Source organism: Haliaeetus albicilla, chromosome 4 (assembly GCF_947461875.1).
Source record: "Haliaeetus albicilla chromosome 4, bHalAlb1.1, whole genome shotgun sequence".
Lineage (NCBI taxonomy): Eukaryota > Metazoa > Chordata > Aves > Accipitriformes > Accipitridae > Haliaeetus > Haliaeetus albicilla.
Window position 1 is genome coordinate 14,933,702 of NC_091486.1, and position 26,020 is coordinate 14,959,721.

Genomic DNA, 26,020 nt, shown 5'->3' on the forward strand with positions numbered 1-26,020 from the left:
AAAGCATGCCTATGTCTTTTCAGCCTGGAAACAAAGTTTAGAACAAAAAGATTAAATGAGGCCAGCCTGCCAATGTCTTAACAGAACTAACCACAAAGTTGCAAAAGAAAAAACTTTGTTAAATATCTACAACTATGCTATACAGCTTTATTCATATTAATAAGCTTAATGATACCAGAATTTAGAGAAAGAATATAATTAAAAATAATTTGCTCTAGAGAAGAAAGAAATGTGGACGTAGTTCACTTTTCAGGCAGAAGAAAAATTATGGCTGTATTGGGACTTCTTTCTTCCTCTTCTACATTAAAAAAAGACATTAAAAATAAGTAGAAAGCAAAAAACCCAACCTTTTAGTAAGATAAAAAAATTATTCCTTCTATTTAGAAGAATCACTCTTGATGGTAAAACAACAGCAGATGAAATCTGCACTAATCAAAGAAAGTTGCACTACTTTCTGAAATTCACCTTAGTTACTGAATGATTAACACTTCACTGTGTCACTTATCTCTATAGATCACATTCTCCACATTTTGTGAACAAAAATTACTTTTGACACACAAGTTGGGAGATAAATTTAGACCCCATCACTGTGACATGCACATAATGGGAATTAGGTAAAGAACTGTATTAAAAGGAATAATACTTAGTTAAATTGCACTTTAAAACAAGTATTGAACATTTGATACCTATAAAAGAAAGTATTCAAGAAATATTCTTCAAGCAATCATGATCTCAGTAGTATAGCTATTACTATTACAGCCACTGAACATTACAGCTGCATCTATTAGCTTCTACTGGTGACTTACAAAGTTTCAGCCCTATGGAATTTCCTTTCGATTAAAGCACATGAACTATTATAAACACTCATTTTCAAAGAAGTCCCTTTTCCTGTTAAGGTGATGACCTGAATGCCCTTGTCAGACAGTGGACTATATGAAGCACTATTAAAAGACCTAGTAGGTATCTGGGCTAGAAACAAAAACACCATACAGGACAATCTAAAAAACCCTTATTTTTTTGAAAGTCTTAATGAAAAAAAAAAAAGTTACTATTTCTTATCCCAACTGACAATGATCATGCAGTCTAGTAAACATATAAAATAAAACAAGCAATATCCTTTTAAGTTATTATTTCATAAGGACAGATCTCAACCTTTTACTCCAAACTTGTAAATATTAACATTTAGTTTTATCGTAACTACAAGGTGGTACTGACCCACTCAAATGACACAGCTGGAGAAGATGGCACAATATTGCAATGGCTTCTATTTACTTCTCTTTACAATGACACAGAGAACAGTGATGAATATGATTATGATTTGTAAAATCATATTTATAAAACAGAGTCAACTTACAGGGTTATCAGTAGATTCATCAGCCAACTGTAAACCAAAGTAATCTCTCTCTGTCAAATCAAGATGCTTGAAGACTACATCCAATAGAACTTGTCCCTGATCATGTTTCTGCAGAAAACACACACATATTTTTTTTTATGAACAAATATATAACTGGACACACAAACTTCAGGCAGGCAGAGCACACACACATTCTTTCAGAAATTCTCTAGCAGCCCAAATTTTAAATATCATGAAGTGTATCCCAGGAGCACTATTTTTAAACGAACTTCATCTCTCTTTTTGAAACATATGCAAGGAATTATTATTTTTCCTCTTTGTCATTTTCTGACAGCAAGAATTTCTCACTTCTCAGCTAGCTACATTATTATTTCTGAAAACCATTCATTAGCCAAATTTGATATTTAAAAGGAGTACTGAAAAAAAAGAAAAAAGGCTAGGATATGACAAAGAACTTTGCAGCCTTGGTTGGGTCACTGAATTTAAAAGTACAGGTCTCTACAAGTTATTCTTACTTTTTATATCTGAAAATCTGTTCCTGAATCTAAACGAACCAGCATATTGAAAAAGTTTCCAAAGTTAAATGACATAGACAGCTGAAGCAGCCAAATATCTACCTGAAAATTGTCATTTAAATGTATTCTCTCAAAGATACTACTTCATTCTAAATGAACTAATTCAAATTAACTGAATGACAGTAACATTGCTTTTCAGAGCGAAGTGAACAAACTTGATTTCTACTACAGGGACAAATCTTACCCTCAAAATGATATAAAAAGAACCTGTAGTTGTTGGTACCTAGCAATTTTTTGCTTAACCTGAAAATACTGCCAACATAGTAATTGAATGCTGAGCGTGCCATTATGACAGGACTCAATAAACCCATTTGGTGACATGTGAAGGGGGTTTCCCAAAGAAGTTAGAGTGTCAGAGCTTCTTGAAGTACAAAAGATAAGGAATAATTCTGCAAGAAAAACTGACAAACAAAATAATTACGAGATATGATTGATTTATTTTCCGCCCAGTTTTTCTACTTCTCTGGCACCAAGCAAGCTTCTAATAATCTTCTAGATGCCAAGTATTATTGATGCTACAGTGGATTTGATATATCTTGCCTTGTTTACGGTAGGCAATAAGATATTTTTAAAGTTTTAAAACAAAACCCCCTGCTGTTCTGCTCCCAAATGACCTCACTTCTCATAGACATTATACAAGAGTTTACTTTTACAGCTGTTAAAACAGAAGTATTTAACTAAAAGGTCAAAAGAAGGTTGCAAGAATTTCATTATATCCATATACGAGAAAAATCTACAAATCGCATTCAGACATTTGTTACACCTAAGGGCATCCTAACAAAACTCATTTTTTTTGTTCAGCTGAAATTACGCCGAAGTTGAGTAAACTGTTAAAAAAAACATTTATTAGGGGCTAAACACTCCAAGAAGCTTGATAATTTATTTCATAATAATAAAAAAAAATCAGAAAATAGTTATCAACAAATTATGTTTGAAATGATCCCAGCAGTACAATCATAACAATAGCTCTGTGCATTTAAGTTGAAATTACATAGGGCATGTGTTTCAGGTCCCATATAAATTTGGCTAGGTTAAAGTGATCTAAGAAATATTGTATTTACTTTGAAAGAAGATTTTTTAAAAAAAAAAATCAGAGAAAATTTCTTGATGTTTAACAAAATGAAGAGCCAGTAGGAGCACCATTGTTAAAAAGTTCACTCTTTCCAATAACTAAAAACAAGCAAAGAAAAAAAACAGATGTTAACATAATAAATACACAACAGTATAAATGCATAAGGCAATTTTTATATACAATCCAAAAATAGTCACTTTCATTTTTACTAAATTAGGAGTTTCTGATATATTTTGAAATAAACCAGTAATCAGTACAATTTTTTCAGCAAACAAAACTAATTTTAAAATTACATAGCAACACTAATTGCTTCTTGGCATTTTTCCCCATGTAGATTAAAATCAGAACTCAAACTAAGAACTTATGACAGTAACTATCAGAAAACGGGAGACATTTGGAACCCAAGTTTAGGCTTACATTTACCATAGCTGACCTGTTACTTCTTCAAATAACACGCAGATATCAATTCTGTAGTTTTTTTCCAATCTAAACCTGAGAATTTATACTGTTTCTTAAATATCTGAATATATGTTTCCTAACGAAAAAGCTTAGAACTTGCTGATCAGTTTGAATTTAGTAATACAGAAAGTCATTTAATGACTGCAAGGAAGGTATTTCTCCTGCAACAGAGCAGCAAATCTGGTAAGAGAAGACTAGTTTCAACATGAAGCATTTGTTTTGATCACAATGTTTTTACTCTCAGTACAAAATAAAGATAAGCATCTAGTAAAACCAAACCTCGGTTTAACCCATCTCTAATATTTATATAATGATGTCGCAGCTTGCCACAGCAGGTGAAGGTCACAATCCTGCTTGTTGTGAAAGGTCCAAAATACTTGTATTACTATCATAACCATTGAATAGCTGCTATAAATAAAAGGTATGATAACAAGTTTCTACTTTTGCTTTTTTTTAATAAAAAAGCAAACCCAATAAACGTGGATTAGCATAAAAAGAAACTTGGTTTATTCCTACAGATAAAGTTAAACATTAGTATTTCCTCTTAAAACAGGGAATAATGGAAATATATGAAAAATGGGAAATATCTAATATGAAACTGCAGTAGATAGATACAAAACATCAACATTTTTTCTGAATTGGAATATTATGTGTACTTCTTATTAGTCATTGCTGGAGGCAAAATGTCTAACAAATTTTGGCCTTTCAGAACAAGTTTGACATCAACACTAGACATCAATATATTAGCTGCACTTTATGAAGTATCTGTCATCTAGTGGCCAAGATCTAGTACCACTACATACATATTAATCTCTAATCGCAAAATGATTGTCAGCTGTTTACAAACACCCATATTTGAAAATTTAGGAAAACATCTGTAATTACATAGGTTTAATACCTGCTTACCAACTACCACCATCTTCCCAATTTATATTACTGACATTCTGGTTTTGTTGCTGGCCTACAGAACTGGCCGCATCTACAGCAAACACCAGAAGATATCGCTGCCGTGTCAGTCCAAACAAATTTGGACTTCTGATGACAGAGGAATGGGATGACAGGTCCCGAGCTTTCCTGGAGGGGGTCAGATGGCTCTGCTGATCACAGGTCTGCAGGAAGCTGTGCTGCTCCTTCACTAATGACAACACTGGAAGCTCTCCTCTCACAGCTCACCCCAATACTTGTGTTGCAACTCAAGCAAGCACATCCCCAAACAGCCAGCGCCACACTACTGTCTCCTTTCACTCCTCAGCTTATGTTAGCTTTGCAAAAATTTACCTTGTTTTAAAAAAAGTTTCCAAGCAGGCTATTATTTTTTTGGTCAAAGAAAAACCAGAAGCAAGTAATGCTGAAGTTTAAATTACTCAAAGTTTTCGCTTCTAAAATTACAGGTGTGTTGGTGTGGGGGTTTTTTTGGTTTGTTTTGGGTTATTTTACAGATTTTTAGATTTTACTTCCATTAGAGTGTAAATTCATGAAGTTTGAGGAGAATTCTGAGATAATAAAGGCTCCAAATTGAAACATTTGTCCATGACTGCTAACCCACTAGCGTTGCTCACAGAACAACTCATCCCATCTACCTTGACTTAGTTTTCCCTCAAGTTTAGTGTGATCTCCATATCCATGTACTGGCTTTCAGGAAATACAATTAAGTCAGCCTGCACAGAAAAGATAAAATTTGAGGTATTTCAACAATTAATTAAAATCAATTAAAGCAATTTGATCCTGAAGAAGCAGGTTTACGGTAATGCAAACCATCCTGATCACATTAACAACTCAAGTCAGCCTCACTTCTTCCAGCCACGCATTCTATGAATTATGCTTTTCAGAGTCCAAGTAGGAGTTCTTCATTTGGTAAGCAGAGCATTTTATAGAAAGGATTTCTCTCCTTCAAACACAGGCATAGGTTAGTTCCAACTGATTCTTCTGCCTGCCACCAAAATAACCTTTGTCTGGCTACAATCCACAGGAATTATTTGATTTGATTTGTTACACTCTATACAAGGTAAGGCTTAGCACAAAGTATGCCCATCTTGCAGATCAATGGAAAAGGCTGGTTGAAATGTGAACTTAGAACACGTCACATAAATTATCAAGAGACATTGTCAGTGATCAGTACTTTGCTGTTGGAGAAGAAAAAGTATTGGAGTACATTTTTATTAATACAGCACTGCATACTCCAGATGATTAAACTTTACGATCATTAGCATACAGAATACCTATAGCAATCACCAGGAGAAAAAAACCTTGCTAATTTATTTGATGTTATCTTTGTTCTTCCTGTTTTGAAAACAATTCCATAAATATTTACTGCAAAGTATTGTGTCAACCACAATAAAGTAAAACACAGCAATAAGCCCTGAAAACCTGTATACCATGTAGGTTAGCATGCATTTGCTATGACTGAATACTTTATTACTCCCTATTTTTGAAAAAAATAGATTGAGGCTAAGACCTGAGATCACAATGTTGAGCACCAAGGAACTTTTTATTCCCTAAACTCAGTTTTAATAGACAAACTTGCAGGCCGATCTGTATAAGCAGTAAAGCATGATTCATGCAACTAAAATATTTAGTACACTAGGGAGGTGGCGAGAACATATTACATAAGTTTTTCTTGGGAGAGATAGAATAGACATTTGAGGATTTATAACTGGTGATTCTAATCTAGACAAGCACTAGCATTCTCTAACAACATACGGCTTTTGAACACCTAGATCAAAAGGGAGCATAATCTCCCATACCTATTGTACAACAATTATTCCTTATTTTAGCCAACTCACAAGAACAAACAAAAACCTGCAAGACAGATATTGTAACAGAAAACTCACGTACCTGAAAGCAAAGAACACAACATTTTTAATTTCTCACACACTTTTAATGCTTTGTCTCCAACTACATTGTGCACATACTGCTTTTTGGCAGGCAGTATAGACTGGGAAAATGTTAGCAAGGATGAGAAGGTAACAGATATAGAAGAGCAGTGGGATATTGTAGATAAAAAGGGAAAAGGCTTATAGGAGAAATTATCCCAGAACAGAAATGAGGCTTGATGTTGATAAATTAAGTCTTTGGTCATCCCTCCCCCAGGTCCATCATCCAAAATTACTACCCTTAACTACTCAGAAGTCCTGAAAAGTTAAACAGTTCCTGAACGCCCTACAAAAATATCTCAAGAAAACATCCTAAAACCTTCTATCTTGATTGAAGTATCTAAACCAAATAACCACCAAGTCTACCTCTAAATCATAAGTTACTCAACACTGGATCCTTGCAAGTTTTATCTAAGTAACAGAGATTTCACTCCTCTGATAGGCAGCTGCAGGCTGCACAGGCTCTAACCACCTAATCAGAGAACAGATAAATGCAATCACTCTCACAAACCTTCCCTAAAACATTCAAATGTATCAACATCCTCACTGAACACTGGATGTCAGAACTCGATATAATTGCTGAGCATTAGAATTTTCTCATAGTCCAAATTAAACTTGTTCACATAGATTTGAGAACTGCTTCAGTTTCTTCCTCTTCCCAACTTAAGTCCCACAGCCTTATTTGACAACAAGCTATTCCTTCTCTCTATTTGCTGAAGTTTAATTTTCTCTCGAAAAACTTTAATAATCATGCCACCTGTAACTTTCACCATCACATTATTCGACCTTGCTCCACTTAGCCATCAATTCTATAGCTTATAAAGTAAAAACTGAGTTCTCCTGCCCCAGGACACCCCACAGCTTCTTTCCTGTTTGAGTTCTGGTTCTTCTCACACAAAGATCCCTTTAAATGCTTTAACGTTTTCTTGTGAGGTCCTTGCCTGTTGTTTGTGGTTGGGTTTTTTTTCCCTCAAGAAGTCAAAAGAAATGGTTGCACTTGTGTGAACATATGCACAAAATTATGAACATTTTAATTTCAACTCTTTATCAAGGATTACAGATTAGAAAATCTGATGAATAATGTATTTTAAATTCCAGGCTCATATATAAAAGTTATTCCCTTTTCCCAGTGACAGTCCTCAGCATTCAGCAACCAGCTTCCTGTATTCTATCCTGCCATCCTCATTAGTGCATTAGAAGGTGGTGAGTTTAAGCGAGGGAAATCATAGAATAAGAACATAATCTGAGAAAAGCAAAAAGCAAAGAGGTACTTTAAGATGATAGCTGTAACAAAATATAACCATACACATGATTGAACATAGTTAGCTACACAGTGATGAGAAGAGCTACCATGACACCTTACTCATGCTCAAAATGCAAAAACCAGAATGAAGCAAAACAAAAGCTTGCTTCTCATTCAGCTCAGTGGCAAAACTGCCCTCCATTTCCACTAGACAGCTTTAGTCCATGAAGAGAATTACCAGAAATAAATTATGCTTTTTATATTCAATTTTGAAATGAGGATGTGTTGGTACTATAGAGGATGCCAGAATGACTAAGTTCAGTGACTTAGTATGTACATGTACAAGCATGCCTTCCTGAACATAACTTCCCCTTCTATTCTGTACTTAACACTATTTTGAAAGTCAAACTCTAGCCATACAAATCCAGCAAAGGAAAGCAAGCTTGGTGATATTGATTTGCGATACGCAAATTACTTACATTAACTCTGAAAGCTTGTACAGTGTTATCCAGGAGAAGAATGTTGCAGACCACCTCCGTATGCTGCCTGTCTCGTGCCAGCTCAGATGCTCGTACATTGTAGGTTCTGCCAGCAGGCAATCGGAAACGTGCGGTCATTACTGTCCACACAGGGTCTTCAGGCAAAACAAAAATAAAATTTAAAAAGATCGAAAAATACAAATGCAAGAATGTCATACTTCAAAGGTCAACACACAGCAAGTCCATTGTTAAAAAGCTCCATTACAGGCAAAAGAAAAATGTGTAACTAAATTCATGGTATCCAATAACGAAACAATGTCCTACAAATTACAACACAATCTTATTCCAAAATACTCAGTCCTTTACTTTCTGCCTATTGTCCACTCCCTCCCTATTTTAGGGTTGTTTTGGGGGTTTGGTTTGGTTGGTTTTGGGGTTTTTTTTAAAGATTCAGAACCGCATTTTCACTTCAAAAAGCATTGTAATTGCTGGGCAACATGGCTACTGAGGCTCCCAATATTAGAGGCAATTAAGTAATTAATTTCAGTGCAAAACAGCAAAAAAAAAAAAAAAAAAAAATGCTTACACCAAAAAGCTTTATAGAGAAAAAGCATGAAGAAAACACAAAGATTTTGATGCATTATTCTGCAATGCCTGTGCATTCACTGTATAATTACTAGACATGAGAATACACAGAGATAACAAAAACATTAGCATTGGTTTTTTTCTCCTTTTTTTTAAATTATTTTTAAATTACAACATGAATAGGTAAAGGTTTGTCAAACTACTGAATCTTCCATCTAAGTCAATTTGATTGGATTTACATGTCCAGATTGGAAGCACAAGCAATTCTTATTCTCCAAATAAGGGACTGTGACCAACCTGTGCTAAGTGCTGATAAATAAAATGCAAGAATTGAAATGTGACTTTCACTTTTCAAAACTAAGATTCTAATGATTATCATGCAACCCCAGTCCAGCAAAGCACTTATGAGCACACCTGATGCCATTAGCCCTATCCAATGATACTAGTTACTTTCTTAAGTACCTTACAAGATCAGAGCCTGTGATTCACTTAATTACACACTCAGCGAACTATTTCTACATCCTTTGACAAGGGCGTAAGCAAACAGAAAGTTTCATAACTTAAGTAGAGAATATATTGAGATAGAAAATTAAAATACCTTAAAAAAGGAGTAAAAGAAAACAGGTATTCTCAAAACTGAATATAAAATGATTGCTTTTCTTTATTCTGTGAAAAATTATGAAACTTCAAAAACATTTATACATTTGCTTCCTGGCTTTGGGGTGGGGTTGGGGGTGTATCATCATAAAAAAAAAAGGAGAGTTGAGCAGAGGACAGCAAACATCCCAGCAGTGATTAGAGAGTTTGCCTGGATCATAAGAGATATCTGTGCTCCAATATACACAAATCAATAGGGGTAACAATTAAAAGATCGATCCCCTCCCTAAATAGTTGATAGCTTACTTTGGCCCTTGTGGGAAAGTGGAAGACCGAGATCCAAGCCACTTGTATCAGGAATGGCTGGGACTTATCAGTTTAACCTTCTTCCCACCACCTGCAGCCAACCTCCTGAGCAACTGCCCTAAAAATCCCTGAGGTATTTTGCTTTTCTAGAGCATGTCCTCAGCTCTTTCAGCACGACCACACATCTCAGACATAAAAAAAAAAAAAATATCTTTTTGATGATAATTCATCCTTGCAAAATGTTTCAGTTTTGACTTAACCAGCATTTTCAGATTAAAAAGTACTTGTTTCCTTACCAGACAGCTTTTTTTCTTTTTTTTTTGGCTACTCAGTCACTCTGGCTTCAGAACTGCAATGCCATATTCATGTACAATTACAGCAAGTTTATTTTTGTTTTGCTAAACCAACATGACAAACTGAGAAAGGATAAAGATACCAGATAAACCCACCAGCTGCAAGCTAAACTCATGACTTTCTCTTAATGATAAAATAATGAAAAATTGTTGCAAATATTAAAACTCCAAAGTAAAGCCTAACAAGAAAGCACATGTCTGACAACGCCTCATGAAGAGGCTGCTTCTGCTGTGCCTTCTACAAGCCTCAAAAATAAAAGGCAGAAGAAAAACTTTAACAGAGAAGAACAGGAACTGAACCTCCATAACAGTGATCTGGGCCAACAACATAACATTTCACAAACAGTATTTTGTCATGTAGACGCAATCTAGAAGTCAATCACCTTACTAGCCATAACAGCATAAAGATCAGCATCTTTATCAGTGCAGCTACATAACCAATAACTATAGGCAAGATTTGATTGGTATTTGCCTGTGAGCTGAATCAAAGGTGGTTTCGGAAAAGCATGCAATTTGATTACAAACAGTTTATCCATAACACAGAAACAACCCTTTGACAGGCATATTTTACAAGATTTGAATAACTGACAAATCAACCAAGACACAGTGCGGGTTATTTTAGAGTCCTTTCTCATGAATACAAACACCAGTGCACAAAGTAGGACTGTTTAGCTTCCAGGTAAGCATTGCAGTCCTCACAAAACCATTTGGTAGTAAGCTAGAAGGGTCTAACTCAACAATCCACAGTTTTGCAGCAGAAAAAGAGAAGATTTGTTAAAGGCCAGAAATCATCAAGCTTTCAGGGAAGAAAAAGGCAAATCTCACCTTTGCCTCCTGTTCTCTCCCCTATTTTTGTCTTATTCGCTGATCAAGAACAACAGTATTGCTTCCTTCCTCATCACTGCCTTAAACTAGAAAGAAAGCTTCTGGATTTCAGAGTAACAAATTCCTAAGAGTGAGCAAGGAGAAAATCTGCCCTCAGTGATCCTCAAAATCCTTTAAGTACCAAGTAACTGTTCACCATATCCTTCAACAGACCCAAGCTGCAGACCCAGCAAGGTTCTTGCTGTAACACAGATGATCTTCATTCCAACCAACCAAAATCACTGAATAGTCACAGACAGTGAGTTGAGTCTTTCTCAATGTACATAAATGAAATGGTCAAATTCAAGAAAGAAGGCACTGTATTATGAGTTCACTAAGGAAACAGGACCAGCTATATTAGGTCAGAACAACTGTTCATCTAGCTAGCAGACCTGAAGGGCAATACCTTCTCACTTTCTTTAAGGAAGGAAGAAATGAACAGGACACACACATAAAGATATTTCTCACACACTGTTCCAGTCTGCAGTTCAGCGTCTTCCTGGTACGGAGCTCATATTCACACCATGCTGGACATCAGTCATTCATAAACGTTTTCTTCATGGACTTGGGAAACCAAGTTTTGAACTTTCAGGCTAGGCAATGAAGCATTATATTCCATGTCCCCCATACAATACATAGTAGCCTGAATAGCTATCTTGCAGTAGACAATTTCTTCCATGAAACTAAGAGGCTTTTGCAACTACAGAATACGGTTTTATAACTAAGTATATTAACTGAAATCCTGAAATACTTCTACAAAATAGAAATATAACAGCCATGAAAGTAATAGAGAGGTAGGTGACAAAAGACAGACTATTTTCAGCAAATCACGTTCGAAGTTACTCTTTCCCCATATGTCAGCAAAGAAATTATGGAAGTATGTAGGGATTATGTTAAAATGCCTTTACCAGCACACACTCTCTCAAAAATACTTCTGAGATCTGCCAGGGCTATTACATGTAACTGCTTTGTGGCCAATCATGTGTACACAACCCGTATTTAAGCTTCTATCAACTTACGTACATACAAAAAAGACGCAGTTGTTAATCACAGACAGACCCTGCAATTGCTGGTCTTACCGTGACACACTTGTTTTACAATACAGTTGGCCCTGAACTGTAGCCATATCATCTTCACTACTCCTTTCTTCCAGAAATACATGCACCAAGAACACAGACAATATTATTTCTCCTGACCAGGTATTGGCATTGTTGCTATACATTTTGAAAACATACTAGCACAACAGTGATATGGCTAGCTATTGCTTATGAGGTTAAAAATCATAACCACCTGATTTCTCAGCAAATACTGATATATAAAATGACAAAACTGATAAAAATTCAGCTACGCTGGTTGCAAACTTCTGCAGTGAAAATATGTTATAGCTAAAGTTAGTATGGAACAAATAAAGGACTGACTTCAAGCTCCAATGTAAAATCTGCAGCCCCAAAAGAAATAGGAGTAAAGACAAAAGGTGAGATTCAACCAAAAGACGTTTGAGAACAACTGGTTTAAGCAGCAGGTTAACTTAAGCAAGGTGCTACTATGTATGCATATCCACGTCATGGACAGTACCATGGCCACTTACGCTAAAATCTTTCTCTATATGCAAATGGGTTATTTAAATTGGATTTAAATCAGATTAATCTTTGCATATGAAGAAGGCTTCTGCTTATAATTTTTCAGCGTCTTCTGCTAAGCATATAATATTTAGACACTTGAATTAACAACCCAAAGCACATGCTGCTACAGCAACTGGAGAAGGACAGAACTTGTGCAATGAAACTCCACTTACCTCTCAGGTCTGTGGAGGGAGTAAGTTGTACATTTCCTGCCTGAGCTCAGGTTTCAAGTGATGAAGCAATTCTAGGGAGTGTTCCCTATCAAAGGGCAGAACATTCCTGCAATACTGGCTTGGTTAGGGCACTACAGAGCATACAGAAGCTTTACAAGTGAATTTTCGGCATCCTCTATTCTTTTATGTAAATGCATACAGTAAAATGACAATTTGCTTGGGCTTACAATAAACTAACCAATTTTAAGCAGCTTAATAAGTAAGCAGTTGGTTAAGTAAGTAATTGACTGAAATTTAATTTATCCAAGAGTGCAACTGATTCACTGACTTGAAGTAAAGAGCTCTTTTAGAGAGAGTTCGCATCACATACTGTACACGGAGACAACTACCTTAGCACACACAGTACCATATGCACACGTGGATGCAAGGACATGAGAAATTTCATTTTTCATGGCTAATCTAAAGCAGCTAAGAAGCTAATGCATTGCTAGATTTCCATTTGTTTAGAAGCTGGTATTTTAGCTACCCAGAAGGCATGTATTTCCACTGTAGCCCACTTGCTGAGTTGGGTCTAACATAGTACATGAATTTGCTACAAGAGGTAGAAAAGTAGGTCAGACTCATAGCAAACCCACATCCTTATAACATGATGAAGCTTGTATACATTAAATAGATTGCAGACCCCATGGTTACTAAAATTATCCAGGCAATCTAATTAGGAGAAAAAAACCCCAACTATTAAAAATACAAAGACAATTTTGAAGGTTTAAACAGAGTAATACAACATAACTGCATTTCAAACAAACACCAAGTTATATCTAGAACCTATCTTCATATACGTTTACTGAAAACATGTTAGTGAAACTACATTAAATGTTTTAACTACAACCAGTTTGAAAATGCAAAGCATTAGTTGACTGTGCACTATTTTGAGGGAAGTCTACGTTAGTCCAACAAATGAAAGTTCAATTTTTTTATCTTTCAAAAATTTGTTTTGAAAGCTTTCAGCAATTCTGATGTAGCACACACCTTCAGGTCATTCCTTATAAATAAAATCAGAGTAGAAATGCACTTTCATTTAAGTGAATCGACCCATGCACTACAATCCTGAACTCATTCTGATGATTCATACTTCATTCATTTCTTCTTGCCTTCTGCTGACCAAACAATGGAAAGTATCCATAATTCTTGAAAGTTCATATGTAAACTTTGGGTCATTTCACTTTGTCATCACCAGGTGCAAAGGCTCAAGCTAGACTTCTATCCAGGCAACAGCACCATTAATGATTCTGGGCTCTATCAAAATCTTCTGTTTATTTTGTAAGTTTATTAATGATCTGAAATATATAATTAATCAAATTAATTCTGCTTAAGGAAAATAATATACTCCTGTGTAGCTATCATATGGCCACTTATTAAACTCTTCCTAAAAGTTCCACTGGTAAAGAGGGATATTGCATTTTTCCTGTTGACAAACTGGGACAGTTACAGTGACCAATGTAACTACAAGCATGATTCCTTCAGTGCTACTACATTCCCAAAGAGTTGTCAAAAGAGAGTACTGGATACAAGGAGACACTGGCATTGGAAGTTAGGAAGGTAAAGTTTCCAAAACCTCAGCAACTTCTCTTCACTGGTGGGTAACCATATTGTGCTCTCATTAGCCCAGGTATCTACATGGCAGCTCTGGGATTCCAAGCTCACGCTCCTCCTAGGTCAGAGCTTCCCACACCCTTCTTTACAGGCTGGCCCTGAGCAGCCTCCAAGCTTCATATGCAAAACTGGTACACGAAACTTATCTTATCTCCAGCTGCTTTTATACATTCCCTCAAGACTTCCATTATCTGTGGGCACTTTGAGCTGCTTGATTAAATCCCTCACAGATGCAATAAGTATAGAACAACAAAAGAAATTCCTATCTGCAAGTACTTCACTTTTGAGAGCAATAGAGCAACATACTCGCATATCCCCCAAAATGTCCATAATCTCACCTACATTTCAATGAATGAGCTAGTCTTGCATCCTCGATCCTCAACCACATGAAGAGCCAAATCTAACACAAAAAGCGTTAATTCTTAAAGTACACCTGACAGTTTCTGAAAATTTTGGGCCCAAAGTTCAACAGCTGAGAGAAAAGAAGTTGAATTTAGCATCTCTCCTCCACCATCACCTTCTTGTATATACGAGCCAGTAACAGAGAATTAATATTCTATGCGTTTATTCAGGTAAGTTTCTAAGGTTATTAATTCATCTCGTTTTATGAACATGAGGATTTCATGGGGTTGGCTGTGGACTTCAGTACAGGCTCGACACCTAAATTAATAATTACTCTCAGTTTAAAAATTACTTGAGGACTTATTTTTAAATTAAGATGTCCTTGGATAATGCTTTTTATCTACCTCTTTGGATAGGGGTTTCAAATTTGAACAACTGCTGTGTGCTATCAAGCAAGATTTTCACTGTTACCATCACATCATTACTAATAGAGACAAAGGTCGAAGATGAAACACCTTGCTCTGTCACTCCCAGAATTTCATTCTTTCCAACATAAAAATAATAATTAACAAGTGTTCAGTCACTCTACACAGGATAGTGGCCAATCTGTTAGAGAAAGCTGGAGGATGTATACCATAACACAGCAAATTAGTTTGGTAGTACTGTAGCAATCAATCTACTATTTCATCTGAAAAATAAACTATTTTGACAATTTGACAATTCCCTCCCTTGCTCCTCCCTTTCCCCAAGAACAAGAACATAGCTAACAGAAAAGCCTATTATAAATGACACTTCTATCTAATTAGATGTCAATACTCCTTATGCTTGAACTGTATGCACAATGCTCCAAAAAAAAAAAAGCCTCTCAAATTCATCTGCTCCCTTTCTCTGCTTTGGGTCTGAAGTAGGACAGTGCAGGAAGTCTAGTTATCTGCTTTTCTTCACTCCTGTATGTAACATTTCAGGAAACAAAACCAGCAAGATAAAATTCCTTAGTTTGAGATTACAATACTTACTGGTACAGTTTAGAAGTAATACTAATTAAAAAAGTAGTTCTTAGAAACTATGCCATCAACACTACCAATTATTTCGAACCTAAAAACCTTTATGGCCTCCCTTTCTATGCCTAGTCATTTTTCACAAGAAGAAAGTAACTCTTCCATCTTCAGTATCCAGGACTCTAGATTAGATACAGCCTGAGAAGATACTAAAATTTTTTTGAGAGAAAAAAGACAGATGGCCTTACAGATTCCAAACAGCTCAATTCCAAACAGTTCATTTTAAATGCATCGTTAAGTTTCAAATTTATTCTTAGTAAATACCTGTCCATACCACATTACAACTGGCAGCCTGATAAATGCACTGCTTTTCCATAGCACATCCTTTCATAGTAAATTTGATCTTTTTTTCAGTTTTTGACCAGTTTTCTAGATGGGGAACTGAGCTTCAGAGAGGCTGAAGAAATACACCCAATACACTAGAAGTCTGCAGTCAAGAAAGATCTAAAATTAAAAGTCAATTTTTTATTTATTTTTTTTTTAAACCCTATCCTACTTCAGCAGGTTCAACCCATTTCCCTTTTCACTGCAACAGTCTTACAGGTCAGAGTGTGAACAAATGCAAATACAACAGAAAACCTCCTTCCAGCTAGCTCCTGCCAGCTCAAGGCTGAGTACTCACTGACTTTATAACAGCACTTCAGAAGAGACAGGACTTTTGTCTCACTTCCAAATGATGCAAGAAAAACGTCCAGCGTCCACGTGCCTTTAGGAAAAGGCTTCATATGGAGTACCCATGGTTATTCACAGCAAATACAAACCCATCTGTCCTACAGGTGACAGACTGAAGCCACAATCAGACTTGAAACATCATATGAATTTGTGCAGCCACACTGTTTCTGAGCCAGAGACCTTTCACTTGCAGGTGATACTCAGGGGTAAGGGAAGTTTTATGAAACAAGTCACACGCACATTTGAACAAGATGTGTGAAGTTATATGAGCTTTCAGAGATTATTAAGCATAAGTCTAGAAAGTTTCTATATGATAGCAATATACACATAGGCACCTTAACAAACAAGAAAAAAACCACGTATCCCTCTATTAAGCAATAAACTATAATTAATCTTCAGGAGCCACCTGGATCATAGTGCACCACTTTACAGAATGGTTTAGGAAAGGCATACCATAGTATGAAGAAACAGAGAACAGGCAGCTGAAGCTAGAAATGTCTTTAGCTACAGATATTGGTATAGTTTAAGGCCTGTAACATGAAAACAGAAGTTGATGGCAACTACCAGCTGTATCAGTGGCCAGCTTGTGAGCCAGCGAAAGCACACACAAGGAAGAACCCCTGGGTGCACAGCTGTGGTCACTGCACCACTATATGACTACTTCAGCCAGTGCGGTGGACAGCGAAGAAACATGTGCACCGAGTTAGCAGCAGCTCATGCTCCTGGAATAAGCAATTTAGTTTGGAAAATGGCAAAGCTAGCCTGTGGAAGGCCAGACAGCTGAAGCAGAAGAGGATAAAGCTTCCAGGAAAAAGAACTAGGAAGAGGAGTACTGTTTAAATATCATAAAATGGTGAATTTAACTATCCTTCTATATGTCGTGGTTTAACCCCAGCCAGCAACTAAGCACCACGCAGCCGCTCACTCACTCCCCCCCCATCCAGTGGAATGGGGGAGAAAATCAGGAAAAGAAGTAAAACTCCTGGGTTGAGATAAGAACGATTTAATAGAACAGAAAAGAAGAGACTAATAATGATAATGATAACACTAATGAAATGACAACAGTAGTAATAAAAGGATTGAAATGTACAAATGATGCACAGGGCAATCGCTCACCACCCGCCGACCGACACCCAGCCAGTCCCCAAGCGGCGAAAACCCTGCCCCCCCCACTTCCCAGTTCCTAAACTAGATGGGACGTCACATGGTATGGAATACCCTGTTGGCCAGTTTGGGTCAGGTGCCCTGGCTGGGCATGAGAAGCTGAAAAATCCTTGACTGTAGTCTAAACACTACTGAGCAACAACTGAAAACATCAGTGTTATCAACATTCTTCACATACTGAACTCAAAACATAGCACTGTACCAGCTACTAGGAAGACAGCTAACTACATCCCAGATGAAACCAGGACACTATATTAAAAAAAAATTATAAATTAAACAAATAAGCAAATGCATTGATAAGACATAAAACCACCTTGTTTCCTAGTACGCAGCTGTCAGCTCACGATATTTGGAGGCATTTATCATGTGTAAAGATTACTAGGAATAAATAGAAAAGTTTTCCAAGTCAGTTCCACCTCCAATATTTTAAACTCGATTATATCCATAACCTGCCTTTGTTTGAAAATAGCCTTTAAAATGGCAATCCGTGACCCTCACACAGATGATTACTACACCTAACTCTTCCCATTCCTGGAGCTGGATCTCTTATTCTTGGTTTCATGACTCAATGCTATAATAAGATGTAATAAATGGAGACTATAATGAAACATTACTAAAATATCTTCTTGATAGAAACTTCTCAAAATAAATTTGTGGTAATTTTTTAATGTGTTCTTAAACTAGGTTAAATAGATTTAAATAGATTTTTCATTAAAAGGAAATTCTGGCTCCCATACAACTCTTAAGTTTAGGAAGACTAAATGTTTACTCGCCAAAAGAAAAAAAGAGTTGAAATCTCTTGAGAGTTCAAGTGCAAGTTCAGACAAACTAAAACCAGAAGCACCAGGTGATAAGAACAAGTTAGTATTTTATATCTTGCTTAAGAAAGGGGAAAAAAAAAAAAACAACAAAACCAACAAACAAATAAACACCCCCCCCCCCAACTTCTTCCTACAGCTTTCCTCGAAGTATCAAGGGGTAACTAAATTTGATTCCTCTTTTCTATACAACTCCAAAAAACATTTCTTTACCTATTAAAAAAGGACTTTACAGTCCTCTACAGGTCTAGTAGAAACCAAAAGCTCTTTAGTATCTAAAAGGAGCCTGATAGTCATTGAGCATTTAATGACAATGTACAACTGCCTATAGCTAGGATAACCTAGTACAGTCCTTTCAGGACACTAATTATTAACAGCTCTAAACTTGAGCAACAGCCTGACTACACACACTGAATCAAGGAAATGTAGCAAGTGAGAATTAGGTTTTGATTTCAGCTTTTCCATCTGTAAATACAAGGGAGTTTTAACACAATTTAAGAAGCTAAAAAGAGAAAGAAATTACATACAGATAACAACTGCTGGTCTTCAACAGTTGTATACAACTAAGCAGATAAAACAGGGGTAAAACACCAACTGCTGCAAAGTTACATGTTCTAACTTGGTGTGACTGTAAAAGAATACAAGTTCCACATCCTGTATGCCGTACAAGTCTCAACCACAATTATCTGAAGACGACATCAACAGAAAACATACTGATGGGAGAAAATCTGTGGGCTAGCTATTAGCCACTTGAGCACCCACAGATCAATACTGCTGCACGCAGCAGGATCTTCAAGTCCAGAGCAGCTAGCTGAATTGGCAGCTTTAGTTCCAGCCATGGCATCTGTGTTGTGAAGCCTTTGAAGCTGAAGGCAGTCTGAATTGAAAACAAACTGGCAAAATTCAGAAAAAGCTTTTATTCTACTCATAGCCAACTTCAAGTTGAATTTTGGCTGGCACTAGAACTGAAGTATTAGACAGAGGGAGGAAAGTTGTCTGTGTATATTCTGTTCAGAGTTGCTAAACCTAAGCCAAATTATCTTCAATAGACTTAAACACAGCAGATGCTAATTCTAAGGCTGAATATAACCAATTGGACACCTTCCATCAAAATTAGTTTTTAATCAGAACTGCCATTTCCACAAAATAGAAATTTTCACATGGAAAATTTCAGTTTTGCCAAAACGCACCAATTTTCCACTGGAAACATTAAAATAATGCCTGTCTGGCTACCTGCCTGGAAAACGCTTGTCAACTCCACTTCCTCTTCTAACAGAAAACAAACCAAGGGAAGCCTTCCAGCAGTGCTGCCCAGAGAAGTGACCTCACTCCATCCCTGCCCCCGGCTCTCAGCCACCCTGCCTCGCACTCCTTTCCCAAGCACCCGCATGCTCAGCCTCTACCCAGCTTTTTGGCCCTGGGCTATGGGCCTGATCGAAGCAGGTCACCTCTTCAATTGCTCCTGGGGTGCACACTAGAGAAAGACCCCAAAGCACACCTGGGCACTAGAACGAAAAGCTCTCCATACAGGGCGAAAGCAGCTTTGCTGACGGACCTGCCCAGTAGCAAAAGAATCATCTTATTCATATCATCCCAAATTTTAAGTTCTCCCTTTATTTATTTATTTATTCATTATTAAGAGCTCTCACATTTTTACAACTTCCGTGCAGCTTAGGTAAGTATTTTTCTGACTTGCTTCTGCTTCCTCTCAAAGGTTTTCTTTATAGGAAACAATTTCCATTTTCAAGCCAGCTCAGGGGGACTAGAAGTTCAAAATTATCTGAGTGAATCTGGCAATGAGAATATCACTCACGTTCAAATGATTAAGCAGTTAAATCTGATAACCATTCACCTGCAGTGAAATTAAAAAAAAAGAAATTAATCACAGTTTTGTGGCTTTAGTTTCTTTAGCAAAGTATCTTAGAGAGGACTCAGCTCCCCAGATTTGTAAATCAAAATCATAGAACCATTTGTTTGGAAGGGACACGTTAAAGATCATCCAGCTCCAACCCCCCTGCCGTGGGCAGGGACACCTTCCACTAGACCAGGTTGCTCAAAGCCCCATCCAACCTGGCCTGGAACACTGCCAGGGATGGGGCATCCACAACCTCCCTGGGCAACCTCTTCCAGTGCCTCACCACCCTCACAGTAAAGATTTTTTTCCTAATATCCAATCTAAATCTACCGTCTTTCAGTTTAAAACCATTACCTGTCATCCCATCACTACACTCCCTGTTAATGAGTCCCTCCCCATCTTTCTTGTAGGCCCCCTTTGGGTACTGGAAGGCTGCTATAAGGTCTCCCTGGATCCTTCTCTTCTCCAGGCTGAACAACCCCAACTCGCTCAGCCTGTCTTCATAGAGGAGGTGCTCCAGCCCCCTGATCATCTTCGTGGCCCTCCTCTTGACTCACCCCAACAGGTTGTTGTACAAAAATTGTACAAACCTACTTTGTAAAAGGATCATTTTCAAAGATCTTGACCAGAAAACGACAGGGCAATTTTATCTATACTTCTTACGAAGTGAAACTCAAAGCCAAACCAAAAGTTTTCCAAAATTGTGGCATACTGACCTCAACAGCCACACCCTGTCAGGGGTTATGACATGATTACACATTAAGGCAGACTGCAGGCTCTGTGCACTTATCTTCACACATTCTAAGTTTTGTAAACTGTTAAACTACAATTAATTTTGTATATAAATGAGTAAGAGGAAAAATTACCTTCCTGTGTATTTCTAAGAGTTATCTAAAAATGCTTTTCTTTTGGAATGCATTTCCTTCTTTTGAAACTACACTGACAAACTTACAGAAGCTTCTGTAAAAAAAAAGTATTGGAAGAAAACATAATGCAAGAAGAAAGACAAGATCCAAACTTACATTAAAAGTTTATAATTTTTACCAGGGTTCATCAAAGTAGACTTCTGAAAAAACTTTAAAGTTTTACTTTTTTGTTTCTGAATATGACTGTTTTCTTCCTTACAGCTTTGTTCTTTATAGAACTACACAGTAATACTTGGAAGTTTCCACAAAATTAACTTAGCAAAAATAGCAGATGTTATTAATGGTGTGAAAAGCAACATTAGAGTGTCAAGGCTAACTATGAATATACTGTAACAACCCACCCACACCAGCACCCTACATTCCTGCATCCAAAAAGTAAAGGCATAAAGTTGCAGGTACACAACTGCAACAGGCACAAAACCTAGAAAGAAGGAATTTTTTAATGCACTACAGCACCAAAATGAAGTCACATACCCTGTTACCCAAGCAAAACTAAAATTCACTGACAAACTGTATTTATATACTATTCGTCTCAATCAAATCTCAGACCTTTCATTAGAGGTTAGATTCCTTTTACTAACGTAATAGCGAATTATTTTCCAGGTACAGGGTATACATTGTCTATACAAAAACATTTAGTGTCATTGCTTTTAATAAAACATCCAGCTGAGAAAAATTATCTGGCCACTTTGCTTGGAGCTGAAAACGTCTAAAATCAGCTGCCATTCAGAATCAGCAAGAAACTTTCAATACTGTTGGTCTGAGATGAATTAATTCAATTATTCTATTATTTACTGAATTTATTTTTAGTAGGAAAACAACTTCTACAATCTCCTCTAAAGGATTCATGTTCAGGAAGACAACAGAGACTTTAATGCTTCTTTATCATATTGGCTTAGTTCAGTATGAAGTTTCACATCCACTGAAAAAGCAGGCACATAACCATGTTACAAGCCAGTTAATCAACTGAAAACAAAGCAATAAAAGAAACATCACAGCTCCAGCTGGTATAAAACATTACCAAGAAGGGCAAATGACCACACATATGCAGAATTAGCATGTGCTGAAGTTAAAGAGCAACAGGCTATTAAAAGGAGAAAGTACTACAAAATTATAAAAGGTTATTTATAAGCTTAATGTCACACTGCTATTTATCACACTGCTATTTATGATTTCTCTCACGTATTTACCGCTTTTAAGCAAGAACGAAACCCTGAATGCAGTTTAATCACCTGCATATCACAGGGTCTTCAATTTCATTTACTTACTTCTCTGCTGCTCCTGAGAACTTTCATCTGGCCAAATCGATTTCCGGATAGGAAGCTAGCACATACCTCCTGCCACAAACCAACACGGGAAGAGCCCATCGCCCCTGATGATACCTTGACAGTGATCAAATTACGTCTTATTCTTCTTTGTAAAACAACTGGAGGTCTGGAAGTACCCTGTTAAAATATTTCCTCTGCCACTAAAACTCTAAGATAGTTCAAATCCCCACCCCAAGCCTCTTCACTGCGCTGCTGGCTGCAAGCACACAGTTACCATGCCTCAGCTGAGAGGCTGGGGCCGAGTTAGGTTTTTGGTTTTTTTTCCCTACCAGAACCATAAATGCCAACCCGATTGTAGCCACAGCCCAATGCAGAAGTCCACACGTCATCAGAGCAAACCTTCTCAAACTTGTGGTATGAAAGATCAGACCAATTTTATTTTTACTTTTTTTAAAACAAAGCCCAATTCTAAGAAAATCATGCTGACAGAGTTGGTTATATATCTAGTCACTAAACTTTGAGTAAGTGAAACACAAATCAACTTTTCCACTACGCTGCCTATAACTGACATCTACTTATTTGTAATAAAATAAGCTAACCATAAAAGTTGCTATCAAAAGAAGTCTTGAGTCATTAATTTAGCTTTATGTGCCACAGTGAAGTTCACGCTGCTTGTGCAAAAAAAATTACTGTTAAAAATGAACATATGTTATTTTACTGTTCCACTGTATATGGGAGAGACTGTGACATCCTGGCCTTTAACAATCTTTTCCCACTGTTTTAAAAATAAGGATATAGCATTCTTTTTCTCTTTGAAGTCAAATGACTGATGCAGCAGATTGATTTCAGAGCCATCTATGCAAACTAATTTACCTTCCAATATACAGCAGCTTTACAAAATGCTTAGCAAAAATACCATTTGGATAGTCTCTTCCACTATATAGCAGTAAACAGATACTATTTTAACTGAAGAAAACCAGTTATAATCCTCAGGCTGTTAGAAACCAGAAGTTTGCAAGGCTGTTCCATCTCTACTGCAGTCAGTTCTCTTTGCTCCTCCATGCAACTGCTAAACTCCCGAGCCCCACCTCTGCAAAGCCAGGGGCTATGCAAGGCAGCAGGTCTGAATGACAGTTTTTAACCAATTCCCTCAGTGCTCTCAGTTCTCCTTTGATTCTACTGAAAAAGTACTTTAAGTAATCATGAATGATTATGCTGAATGTCTGTTTCAAATTCATAACAAGCACTTGAAGCATGTGGTAGCCTACGAAAACCTGACAGCAGAGACCTAACGCAAGGCTTAGTGAGCATGTTTTCAGCAAAACTGGCATGCTACAAATGCCAGAAAGGGATTTCATAGTCAAAATAAAAAGGTAATGTAAATCGGCAAGAAAAAACAAACTTGTCCATAATACCATGATTTCCAAAAGCATGTAAAGAACACACATTTTAAGTAGCTGATCTGCAATGATGCTCTAAGCAACAGTCACAGTATAAAACTCACCCTGCTACCGTATTCGTTATTTCTATAGGAAGGGTGAAATTCTGTCTTCAAAGGTAGCTGACAAGCATCTTAGTAAGACACCAGGTCAAAGTACTTTTATGATAGTAGACCTTTAATATTTGCAAATTCAGTACGAGTTATTATGTAGACAGCTGACATTTAGCCAAAACCCCTATCAAAGACAGAGCAGTTAACTCCCCGCAGTCAAAACTAAGCATGGAAATGATGCTGCAGTTCTTAAATCTAGGAAGTAACTACTTCCTCAGGTGTAATTGTGGTCCATGCCAAACACAGCAGAGAACTTAATAAGTAGGCGTATTTCTGCCCAGCATTTCAGTTCTCAAGGATCCATCCATACAAAGTGACCCATACTTCCAGCATGCACTGGTATGTGGAGACGTTAATCTCTGACAAACTCACTCTGAAATTCCTCCAAGCCTGTGCACCCAAAAAGATTTGAGTCTTTTGACAGAAATGATAAGTTTAAGTGTCCATAACAAGAAAAAGATTTGCAGAATGTACTCAAGTTTCCCAGCTTCTTATCCTTTTGGTAAAGGTAAGAATCAAAATTTTTGCTATTTTCCATAAAAGTAGTGGAAGGGAAGCTGAGAGCAAGTAAAATCATCGCTTCCTTAAATACCTTTCCTTTGAGGCCATCACTGAACACTTTTTTCTGCTCAGCTGCCAAGCAGTCAACATTTTGGGACAGATTCATTTCCCTTTTCTGAAAGGGAACAGAAGCTACTGGGGGGGGGGGGGGGAAACCTCTCAAAATACAGAGCACAAATAAGTATCTGTGCAGTGTCTCCTGAATAATGCCATGTGCAGAGACTGTTGATGGTAGAAGGAAGGAATATCTAGAATTCAACCTGGTGTCAGCCATCCCAAAATTACAGGCAATCCTTAGAAAAAAGTTCAGCATTAGATCAGGTGCGATTAGTCTCCACTAGTGCTAACTTGCACAAATGAGAAATCATACCTCTAAGTTCAATTCAGTAAGCAAATCTCAAAAATAATGAATGAGGCAAGTTTTATGAAGAATCTAGCTTAGTTTCCCAAAAGCTCTAAAAAAGCTTACTCTAGGCATTTATGTTTTATTTAAAGGAAAATACAGTTCTAAAATTTCCCACTGCAATTCCTGCTTATATTCAGAGTTAAGTCACAATAAAAGGCTATGGCTCTTATAGTCAAAGGTATCAGCACAGACTTGCAGAGAAAGGAAAACAAGTTACAATAATGAATATTTGTTACTGTTATGAATACCATTATAGACAACAAAAATTCCTATCAAGTTGGCAATATAGACAAGAAAATTCTTCTAATATATTTTCTCATTTCATAAAGACAGATATCAAATGCAAGATTTCTTGTCATAGCAAGTACATGTTATCATCCCTGAAAGAAATAATAGGTGACAGTGGAGATAGCAGATTGTTAAATTTATGTTTTCAGACATTTAAATGTGGCTACTAATAGCCCTTTAAAAGTCATTAGGCATCATTAGGCAATTTAAATAATATACTAATTAAGTAATCTTAAAATAGCCTGGCTCTTGTTCCTGTTGTTTTCCGTGGAAGGGCAGGTACAAACATGGGTCAGATTCACAGACTGATGGTTACAGTGTCACAGGTTGATGCAGTGGCCATGCTGAAACTACAAAGATAATTATTTATTACTGAAACCATCAGTTCCATACCATTCCCCTCCTTCAAGTATTCCAGATCTCCTCCACGTCCCTTCTTCACTTCTTAAGGTTCTAGCAGTCCTCCTTGTAACTGCTCAATTTCCTTCACTGCTCAAATCCCTCCCTACATTATGCCCATTTCTTTAATCACTTTCCAACTTCTCTCTGGCCTACTCTATCCTTGTCTTTGCTACTCTGTGCCCTACCCCTTTGGGGTGGGTACAGAAGATAGAACAGCAATAGAAATTACCAAAATATCCCCGAAAACCACAAAAAAACAAACGTGTACCACCTGGAGGCAAGAAGAAAAACTGTAGCCAAGGGACAAGAACCATGCCCAAGTCTACTCCCAAGCTTGAAAGAGAGATGCCAGGTACATCTATAGTCAGAGTAACACCACAGGTGTAAGGTGCCTGATGCACTCTGCTGATACGGTTTCCACATGGTTACGAACAGAAAGGCAACATAATCACCTACACAGCATTACCAAAAATCATTAAAAGGCTTTTAAATTTCACAGA

At 37.0% G+C, this 26,020-nt stretch overlaps 1 protein-coding gene across 6 annotated transcripts in view; it reads right to left on the reverse strand.

Moving 5' to 3' along the window:
- The window catches only part of PTPN4 (protein tyrosine phosphatase non-receptor type 4), a 122,162-nt gene that overhangs the window by 70,281 nt on the left and 25,861 nt on the right, over positions 1 to 26,020 (reverse strand). For 2 of the 6 annotated variants that reach the window (XM_069781045.1, XM_069781043.1), the window contains exons 2-3: positions 8,056 to 8,210; positions 1,355 to 1,462 (exon numbers count right to left, since the gene is read on the reverse strand). In XM_069781045.1, the coding sequence (XP_069637146.1) occupies positions 1,355 to 1,462; positions 8,056 to 8,193 (246 nt within the window). In that variant the 5' untranslated portion in view covers positions 8,194 to 8,210. Of the gene's footprint in view, positions 1 to 1,354; positions 1,463 to 8,055; positions 8,471 to 10,721; positions 10,745 to 26,020 lie in introns of those variants that run through there. The other 4 variants (XM_069781046.1, XR_011324298.1, XM_069781042.1 and 1 more) reach the window with 4 other exon arrangements.